Consider the following 10,518-nt stretch of genomic DNA (forward strand, 5'->3'; position numbering starts at 1 on the left):
GGGGGCTGCGCCCGTTTGTAGAAATTCGTTTGAGAGTGACTTATGCCGCTTTGGTTTCACAGAGGAGTTCCAGGAAGGTGACCCGAGATATTCCCAGCTACACAAAGGGCAGAGCTGTGACCCCAGCTGGGTTTTCTCAGTGCACTACACTGACTGCAGTTCTGGGGCAAGTTTTTGACCAAGTAATTTAAGAGTGCTTAAAGGAAAAGAGAATGTTTTGAAGTGGTATAAATTAAAATTTTAATTATCGGAATAGTACCTACATCTTTCAAAATTACAAGCAAAATAAATTGCCCCACCTTTATATGCAGTAAATGAATTTAACAGTGTTGACCTTGACTCCTACAAATAGCTCCTGGAAGCAAAGGCAGTGGAAGGTTGGATTCTCTCTGGATTGTAACGTCGCTCGCTCCACTTTTCTCTCCATGTGAATGAGGAATGGAGGGGAGGTGTTCTGCTGCAGCTCCTGTGTGTTTGCAGTCCTCTTCCTGGTCCCCTTCCCAGGTCTGTGGGTGGAGACATCTGCCCCCAGCAGAGGCCCAGTTACATGCCAGCCTGTGGCTGCACCAGAGGGAAGCTGACCTGTGTGCGGACGTGGGCCAAGTACATGGCCTTGGGATTTGAGCAGAGAATGGGAAGACTAAGTCACACTTAGTAGGTGGATCCCCTCCACCAAAGTACACAAAACAGTTATCAGAAAGTAGGAAAATAAAACATATTAGGGCTTTAATCCTCTTAAATAAAATTTAAAAATTGAACGTTAACATTTCAAATATACCAAGCATGCAGCTGTCAGATTCTGAGAAAGTCCACCTTACTAGGGAAAATAACCTCCAGGCCATCAGTAACTAGCTAATATAGATCTGGACATTTCTACAAATAGATGAAAGAAACAGGGCAAAAGTGACCGATTTTGTCAAATTCAGTTACCGGCAAAATAAGGTGGTGAGGGCTGTTCAGGTGCTCGTGCTCACTTCCCGTCTCCAGAGAAAAGCCGGAGGCCACTCACAGCAGCTAGACGGTAACCAACCATAAACGAACCCACGTACTCCAGCAAGGGCATCGTGGAACTGTTCCGAGCAGGAACGTGCTTAAACCCTCGCCTTCCCTTCACTGGATGGAGGCAGCGGGCTGAGCACAGGGGACAGCGTGCGCCACAGGGCAGCCGGGTGGCCAGCGAGGTTCCTGAAGACACGTACTTGGCTTACGACACGTGGACATCGCCAGGCCGTGAGCAGATCGAGCTCGTGTCATCCGTGACACTAGGCTCCAGTAGCGTCCCGCTGGCCTGTTCCGTAAGCATGTGGGGCTATTAAAGGTGTATTAAAAATCAATGAACAGACTCCCGAATCAGAGGTCATTCACACATCTGTGCAACCGGCTGAATTCTCTGTTTAGCCGCTGGTTACTACAGTTTTCCAACAAGATTTGGGAAAGGGTCAAAAGTAGAGAAGAGATGAGCCAACCTTTCAGGAGTTACAGCAAACGATCTCACAGGACCCAGGGCAGCCCTGCGGCGGCCGCTACGCCGCCTTCACCACCCCCACCAGGGCGGGCCGCAGGGTGCGCCCGTGTAGCTTGTAACCCACTTTGCTGACCAGCGCCACCGTGCCCGGCTCCTTCCCCTCCACCGGCGTGTGGAACAAGGCCTCGTGCTCATAGGGGTCAAACTTGGCCCCCACGGGGTCCAGCCGGAGCAGGCCGTGCTTCGTGAACACCTTCTGGATCTGGAGCTCCGTCATCACGAGCCCCTCGTACAGGTTCTTCAGGTGCGGGTTGTCATCTTTAACCTCCTCCTTCGGGACACTCTGCGTCGCCTTCTCCAAGATGTCTGCGACCTCCAGCAGGTCCTTACAGAAGCCCTGGATGCCTAGATGAGGTGGAAAGACCTCGTCATCTGCATTCCCCGCCCACTGCTGCACAAGCTATTGAACGGTAGCCTTGCAAACCGTTCACCTGTCCTCGAATGTTCGTGGTATGTTTAGGGGGAAAAAAAAAACCCACCCCACAAAAACCAAAAACCTTTTCTGGGTTCGGACCAGAGCTAACTGGGCACAGAGGCAAACAGCTAACGACATGCAGAACCGCACCCCCCGCAGTGCTGCCCGGGCTGAGAAACCCCGCGCTCGCACACATCACCCCGCGGACGTCACCGCTACTGCCCGCAAACCGCAGGCCGAGTGGGGCAGGGGCGGCTGCGCTGGGTCAAAGTCCCCCAGACGCACCCCGGGCCTTAACCTCACGTCACCTAACAGAAAAAACAACACAGGAGAAAAGGCACGCAAAATCCAAGGCGGTGTATCCCAGCGGGTGGTGTGCGGTTTCAGGACGTGTCAGATGCTGAGCGAAGCTGGGGGTGAGCGGAGCGCTCGAGCGGGGACCTCCCTCCCCCACGGCTCTGACGGGGCACAACGCGGCATCCCGTGCCTGGCTCTGCAGGAGGCAACACCTGTGTCTGACTTCCTGTCACTTTCCCTCCTGCTTTAAAATGGAATTTAGGGGCGCCTGGGTGGCTCAGTCGGTTAGGCGTCCTGACTCTCGATTTCAGCACAGGTCTCGGTCTCGCGGTTCGTGAGATTGAGCGCCGCATCGGGGCTGTGCTGACAGTCAGGAGCCTGCTTAGGATCCTCTCTCTCCCTTGCTCTCTGCCCCTCCCACGCCCTCGTGTACGCAATCGCTCTCAAACTCTTAATAAATAAGTAAAATGGAATTTAAAAATTCCTACCTAATAAAAACACGTGCGTCTATCGTGGATTAAGCCTGTGCCAGTTCTTGGGGAACTGCCTGCCCTCACGGACTGGACGGTCTGAGGGACCCGCACCAGGTAACCCCACAGGTGACAAGTACGATTACAGACCACACGCCCAGAAGGAACGTTCCAGGGCGCTGAGGAAAGATCCTACTAAGGGGCTACATTTAGACTGGAGAGTCAGGGGAGAGGTCTGTGAGCCAAGGCCTGAAGTTATCCAAACGTCTGAGGACTGAAGAGCGGCCACTCTACAGGGAAGAGGCGGGCCCAGAGTAGAGGAAGGTTCCAGATGGGTTAGCAGAATGGGTGGACATGTGTCCCAGCTGCACAGGCCCGCTTCGGTCTCAGCTGCAGACCACCCCAGTAAGGCAAACATCTCAAAAAAGAGAATCAAACGAATGTTGTGGTTTCTCAGAGCAAATCAAATTATGTTTATGCTGTAATCTATAAAATAGCATTATGTATAAAAAAACAGCATACCTTAAATGATATTTTTTTCCCCAAAACCGCTGACCATCATTTGAGCTTTTGGCGGGTTGTAACCATAGACCATAACAAACGTAACAATGAAAAGGTGGAGACGTCGTGAGAATTACCAAAATGTGGCACAGAGACATGAAGTGGGCAGATGCTGTTGGAAAAATGACTTGCCCAACATAGGGCTGCCACAAACCTTCAATCTGTAAAAAACTGCATTATCTGCGAGGCGTAGTAAAGTGAGGTATGCCTGTGTTTTAAAATCCCTTTGGCTCAGACCAGGGCGCAGGCGGCAGAGGGAAGTGGACGGATGAGAGACCAGCCGTTCACCACTCATGGGACGGGAGGCGCGTGGGGACAAGGGACAGGAAAGGGTAACTTCAGATTACTGATCTAAGTAAGCACTAGGATGGATAACAGAATCATCTACTAAAATGAGAAAGAAAAGCACAGACAGAGGGAAAATTGAAATACCTGTGAGACATCCAGGTAAAGACGGGGAGCACACGCAGGACACACAGGAGTAGAACTCAGAAGAAATGTCTGAGCCACAAAGAACCTGTGCGTGATGCCTTTCAGACCCACTGGAGGGCGAGTCTCCTGGGGAGCACGACGACAGGAGGGGAGGCCAAGCCCCAATCCCTGAAGGACCCAGGCATTTGAAGGCCAGGCAGATAAGAAGTCAACGAACGGCATTACCACCAAAAGGAATAAAAAATACTTTGAGAAGAGATCTGCTATCTGTTCTGTGTGGCAGCACGAGATCTGGATCTTGGTGTCCACTTGACTGTGTACCTACAGTGTGTCCCTGGGCAAAGTATTTAATGTCTCACTGTGAGCCCGAGGTGGTTCCAGAATGTGGGAGAATGATGCCTGCCTGCCGGTTCCGTAAAAAGAGTTCAGCGAGTACTCAAATTGCAGCCTTATGTTCAACGGACACCACCACCATTTACTGGCTCCGTGACGCGTGGAGAGTCATTTAAGCCTCAATGACCTCGAGTGTAAAATGGGAAGGACAGTAACACGAGTATGTAAACGCTGACAGTGCAGACAGCTTAGATCTTTCTAATGGGTTACTGCTGAAGTAGCTAAAGAAAGATCATCAGGAAGGCCGACCTGCTGGAATTATCTGCAGGCTCAGACAACCTCAGGCTAACCAAGGTCTGCACGCAGTAGGGCAGTGAGCACACTCCTTACTGGAGGGATTACACCTAGAATTCTAGTGCGAGTTACAACCGTGACTTTTGCTCCTTACAACTTTACTGCTGACCCATTTCAACTAGAGAGAATGCACCCAGCAGCCTCCCCACTACCTCACCCTGGCAGATTCTGCTGTCTGACACCCACAGACGCACTCCGCCCACCTTCCCCACCTCACAGTTCTCTAGGATTGATATCATATGGTGTTTAAAGTTACCATATAATTTTGCCTCTTCCACCAATTTTTGGCTCCTCTGTCGCAAATTCTCAGTATCTGCCAAAGCTCGCTTATATTTTTCCTAAAAAAAGAAAAAAACAGGAAATTTACATGAATGAAATCATGGAACAAATTCATGAGAGCAAATCTGACATTAGCAAATTCCAAGTCAAAACACAGATAACATTTATCATGTTTGGGATTTTAGACCACAGGCAGTGCAGCTTAATACGCAGAAGTAAGTTACACCTGTGTCCTTATTTTCAATGCGTGGAGAGGAAAATGTCAAGGTGCCTCGCATTTATACTGCCCCCGTGTGCACAGCTGGGAAAGGGGGAGGAAAAACATCTACTTTCTCGTGGCTCTGATGGTTTCATCACCCATCAAGGAAGGACCACTCACTTCCTCGGCACAATTTCCAACCTCAGGGGATCCTAGAAGGCTGGTTGGGGCTGACGCACCCAGTTTCCACACCTGAAGGGGTTGAGGAGAACCACAGCCCACCGAGGAGATAAAACCCCATCTGTGAACCTTCGATACTTTGAACGTTGCCCAGACGTGGCTCCATCCCAACATTTGCTGGGTAGCGATCACTGAACAATGGCACCCTGTTCGTTTCTCCAATTTCCCCGTCATCGCGCTCACCTACTGAGCGCTCCTGCTTTAACATGGGCTCAGTTACTCTGGGGCCCCTACCCTCACCTGTCTTCCGTCTGCAGGCGGTTCTAGTGCCGTGGTTAAGAAGCCGGCTCTGGAGGCTCAAACCTTGGCTCTGCCACTCTGTAGCTAAGCGACCTGGGGAACTTCACCTAACCTTTCTTGGCCTCAGTTTCCCCATCTGTAACCAGGGATCTAACGGTTGGCTCACAGGGTGTTGTGAGGATTAATATACACAAGGTGGTAAGAACAGAGCCAGTATATAGTGTTTGATATTATCATCTGCAAATCATGAAAGGTCCAGATTTGTGCCACCTATGCCTCTTCATGTGAAGTAACAATCAGTCCTTCTAACTAGTTCATGAAACTCCCTCCCTCCCTGGAAGAGCACAACCACCACACCTCCGGCCCCAACCCTGGTCTTCCCCTAAGACCCAGCTCAAGTGCCAAAGTGAGTGTTCCTCACCCGTAAAGACCATCTCAAGTCTTAATTCAGTATAATCTACGCGGCGCGTGAAGATGATTCTCATGCCAGAACCAGAGCCACACAGGATTTGGGTTCTAGTCCCTTCCTCAGCAAGAAGCTGCTATAGGTCCCAACAGGCGAATGACCAAACTTATCCAAAGAACCTCGCCTGCAGTCCAACAGACCACACTCCCCGCAAGAGCCTGTGCCACCTTACCACGGTCTCCTTCAGCTGCTCTTCTAGCTTGGCCTTCTCGTCCAGGAGTATCTTCTCTGTAGAGGGAGTATCTGTCTTCTGTTCATTTTGACCCACGTCCTCTTCCAGGTTCTGGCCACTGTTCTTCTGTTTCATAGCCGTGCACAACAGCCGAGGAGAGGATCTAAGATAAGTCCACAACGCTATGAATTAAGACTGTGGGTTTTTTGCTTAAAAGTCAGATGTGTGAGGGGCAACTGGATGGTTTGGTTGGTTAAGTGCCCAACTCTGGATTTCGGCTCAGGTCATGATCTGACTGTTCGTGAAATCGAGCTCTGCATCGGGCTCTGCGCTCAGAGTGCAAAGCCTGCTTGGGATTCTCCCTCTCCACTCTGCCCTCACTTGCTTGCACATGTGCACACACACCCTCTCTCAAAATAGAAACATTTAGAAAAGGTATCTACAGACAAGGTACTATAATTTTGGGTTTAAACACGATAAAAGAAGAACCATGTGCTCCGGAAGGCTCAGAGTAGAATGTTTCTATCTTTGGGGAAATGGAAGACCGTGAAAGGCTTTGTGCAGAGGGGCTCTAAAGGACAGATAAGAGTTACACATAAGGAGTCTGGATTGGAGGTAGGAAAGCGGAGGGATATACAGGGGGAAACAAAGAGCTCTGAAACGAATACTGGAAGTGACTTTAGATCTTATCCAATCTGACCCCCACAGGAAAAAGGTTAAGTCATAAGCCCAAGGTCACGAAGTTTTTAATGAATGACAGAAGGGTCTTAAAACTCAGATTTCTTCCCAAATTTTGCAACACAGATTTCTCTTAAGAGCTGCTCTTAATTGTGCTGCAGTTCAATCTGAAAATAAACTCTAGTCAGTTTTCTTCCCAGATTAACTGCCTCAATGAACCGGAGAGTTGTCAGTACGCAGAACACACGTACAAGGAGGTTTCCGGCAGCACAGCAACAGGCTGGGAACAGAGCGCTCGTCAGAGGGGACATCGTTGGATAAGCTGGTGCTTCCACAACATGGACTACTCCGCAGCCACCAAAAACAACGTCCGGCTCTCCTCTCTGGGACACACTACAGCTGTACTGTGCGGTAACAGGTGCAACGTAGAGAAACCGGCAAAACGTGACGCCCTTTCTAAGGACGAACCAGAAATCCTGTGTACATACCCTGTGTCTCAGGCCCGGAGAAGAATGGAAGGACCCACAGTTACTAGGGGGAGGACCGCACTAACCTTTCTTTCGTGTTTTATTTTTGTGATTTAAAACAGCTCAGAACCTAAACACTCAGTGTGCTGTTGTGAGGCCGGTCTGATTTTTCCGTGGTGCTGATTCCTGGGTGGGAAAGTCGCAGTCATTCTGCAGTTCCCCTCTGCTCCGCAGTCCCGATTCCTGTGGCTCAGCCCACACAGGGTCGGGGAGCAGCGTGGCAGGGGAACGACAGGGAAGAGTCCGTGCCCATCCGGTTCTCCAGAGAGCGAGACTGAGCCTCATGGAGCTTAGTTGCTCTTAGAGCCATGACGGCTACTCAGCTCTCACCCCCACCCCCATGTGAGCCTCTTTCCACAAAAGTAGTTCAAGGACAGCAATTAATTCTACCTTGCTGATCGCTTTCCTGGCCATGAATTTAGATACAAAACCACAAACTACTTGAGCAAAAAAAAAAAAAAAGAAAAAGAAAAAGAAATGCCTTTTTACTCAGGTAATCCAGGTGGGTCCCCGCCCTCTGTTCCCCTGTTTTGTTTTACATAATTTATCAGGCTGGCAATCACACCTTCATCCCCTTTCCTTGTAGGTAATCTTCGCCCCACTCGCGGGGCTTCCCATCCACGTGCAAAAGCTCCTCCAAGGAAGAGTGCAGGTCCTGCTCTGCCCAGTCTCCACTTGGCCCAGAGCAGCTCCTCTGGCAAATAACTTGGTTCTGAGCAGTTCCTACAGCAAAGATGCTAACTACTTCCCAAACTAACTTATGAGGTAGGACTTTGAAGAAACAGCAGCTGCAGGATGAGAAGAAGAGAAAACAGGGCCCGCGGGGTGGCTCAGTCATTTCATCTCCCCACTCTTGATTTCCGCTCAGGTCATGATCTCACGGTTGGTAGGATCGAGCCCCGCCTCCGGCTCTGCAAGGATCCAGCTCGTGATTCTCTCTGCACCTCCCCCGCTCGCGCTCTCTCTCCAAGTAAATACACATAAAAGTAATAATAACAATAATGAACTAGGCGAGCGCACCGACTCTTGAGGCCTTCCCTGCGGAGTCACTGCACTTGTCTGAATACATTCCTCGCTCCACGACGGAGCGAGCTTCGAGGCACTTCGGACCTGAGACTCCGGAAAAGGCGGAGGTGGAGAAGGAACTCGGGGCCGAGTGGAAAAAGCCCGGGAACCGCCACCAAACTCCCCGAGCGCCCCCGTGGGCCCGGCCTGGCGCTGCCCGGGCACGCACGCCCGATACTGCTTAGCGACCCGGCCTCCGGCGCGGGGCCAGAGCCGGGGCCGCGAGTGCTGGGGATCGGCGCCGAAAGCCGGGCCGAGGCGAAGGCCCTGCGCGGCTGGTCCGCGCGCCGCGTCGGCGAACCGCGGGCCCAGCACACCCAGCTCCCGGGCCAGAGGCGGGCAGGGCCGGCGGCGCGGTCCCGGCCCGAGTAGGAGCGGCACTGGGGACCACGCCCCTCCTCAGCCACCCGCAGCAGGGCGCCCCTTACCTAAGAGACAGTGCCAAAGCCGGGAGGCTACGCCGCGCCACCCTCACGCACCGAGCCGCCATGACTGCCACTGCCGCCGCCGCCGCCGCCGCCGCCGCCGTCGTCACTGCGCACGCCCCAGGCAGGCGTAGAGGCCGCTGGCCCGCCCCCTCGGAGGCCTGGCCACTCGAGTAGATTCTGTGCCTGCTTCCCCGCCCAACTACTTCCCTGCAGCCAGTCCGTAACCGCTTCTCCCCTGATGGACATAAAATATTAACCAATAATTGTGGGTCATTGCTGAGCGCTCTCTCACGCTTCAGCTTCCCTTCTCGGTGGGCGGGGTCTTAGGCTTTACGGAGCCGCAGAAGGTGAGGAGGTGAAAGGTGAAGGGAACTGTGGGAGGAGACGCTCGCGGGCGGGGCGTGGTCCAGGGCAGAGCCAATGGGGAAAAGGCTTCGGGGGGCGGGGCTCCGGAAGTGCACTGCTCAAGCCCAAGACACTTGCGACCCGCGAGCCCTTTTGTGCTTCCGCTGCCCTTCGTCCTGGGGGCGGGGGCGGGTGCAGCGCGGTGCGGGTCTCCGGAGTGTCAGGCGTTCGTTACGCGCACGTCACCTGAGGGCCGGGGCGCAGTCTGTGCACCCGCGGGGACGTGAGGGCCGCCGTAAACCCGGCGTTTGCGGACTCGTGGTGGGGATGGCGGGCAGGACCGGGGGCGGGCTGGCGGGCACTCTCAGTCCCGGACACCTGGTGGGGCGGGTGCCGGAACCTGGGAGGCGGATGTGACAGCGTTACCGTGTGGACGGTGGAGGACGGAGATACGCGTGTATGTTGCTTTTCTTTGCACCTTCGCTTTCCTCGGGACGAAACACAAATTATAACAATAAGAACAGCACCTAGGAATACCTTGGGGACTCCGCTAAAGCTCATATATCCAAACGTTGTCATTAGCCTGACAAAGGCCATTGGTACTTTATCACATGCCCTGAAGTGGAGGTGCGGCTTTTCTTACACCCCTTGGCTGCTGTCCCTCCAGCGAGGGGCCCCCAGGAGCCCTGGCTCAGCTCCTGCTCCTGCACTCCTGGCCCGCAGTCCTGTCTGCCAAGAGGGGAGGCCGGAGCCTGCAGGCACCCGGTAAGTTGGAGGGCTGGCCCTGTGGTCTCCCAGGGGGTCCTCACACTCGTGAGGACCAAGCCTCTATTCTTTGCTCTGCCCGCGTTAGAAGCATTGGTAATGCTGAATGAATGTGTGCGCTGTGCCCGAGCCTGTGACACCTGCAGGGAGAGGCAAACAGCCAAATTCAGAATGTGTGCTGTTCTATGGAAAAAGGACCCAGTTTATTAATTGATTAAAGGGCTGGAGGGGGAAAAAGGAAGTAGGACTGTTGAGAATAAAAGCTTAGAAGCATAATTAAATGGATGTGTGGACCTTATTTGGATCATCCTAGAGCAAAGGAACTATACATGTCTTTTTTATAGTTGGTTTGTTCTGAGCCTGGGTGGCTCAAGTCAGTTAAGCATCCGACTTTGGCCCAGGTCATGATTGCCTGTTTTGTGGGTTTGAGCCCCTTGTCAGGCTCTGTGCTGACAGCTCAGTGCCTGGACCCTGCTTCAGATTCTGTGTCTCCCTCTCTCTGCCCCCTCCCCTGATTGCACGCTCTGTCTCTCTCAAAAATAAGTAAACATTAAAAAAAATGTTTTTTTAAGTAAAAAAGACCTGTGTGACACGAGGTGGGGGAGTTTTAGTATAAACAGTATCAGATGATACTAAGGAGTTATTGACACTTTTGTTAGGGAGATGTAATGGCCCGATGGTTAGGTAAAAATGTCCCAATTGTTTGGAAATACAAACAGAAGCATCT

At 52.4% G+C, this 10,518-nt stretch overlaps 1 protein-coding gene across 1 annotated transcript; it reads right to left on the reverse strand.

The window, feature by feature from the left end:
• Positions 1-215: 215 nt before the first annotated feature.
• On the reverse strand, positions 216-8,774 carry GRPEL1 (GrpE like 1, mitochondrial). The gene is made up of 4 exons (XM_030314270.2): positions 8,682-8,774; positions 5,984-6,146; positions 4,644-4,725; positions 216-1,870 (listed from the first exon to the last, which is right to left on the reverse strand). Exons 1-4 carry the CDS (start codon positions 8,741-8,743, stop codon positions 1,524-1,526), a joined length of 654 nt encoding a protein of 217 aa, XP_030170130.1. The 5' UTR covers positions 8,744-8,774; the 3' UTR covers positions 216-1,523.
• Between the last annotated feature and the right edge of the window lie 1,744 nt (positions 8,775-10,518).

This window comes from Lynx canadensis, chromosome B1, assembly GCF_007474595.2.
Source record: "Lynx canadensis isolate LIC74 chromosome B1, mLynCan4.pri.v2, whole genome shotgun sequence".
NCBI lineage: Eukaryota > Metazoa > Chordata > Mammalia > Carnivora > Felidae > Lynx > Lynx canadensis.

Coding starts and splice junctions, on each gene's coding strand:
- GRPEL1 (XM_030314270.2), bottom strand. CDS start 8,743: ATGGCGGCTCGGTGCGTGAGGGTGGCGCGGCGTAGCCTCCCGGCTTTG. Junction 6,147..8,681: donor GCTTTGGCACTGTCTCTTAG/GTAAGGGGCGCC, acceptor GACTTATCTTAG/ATCCTCTCCTCGGCTGTTGT. Junction 1,871..4,643: donor GGAAGAGGCAAAATTATATG/GTAACTTTAAAC, acceptor CACCTCATCTAG/GCATCCAGGGCTTCTGTAAG.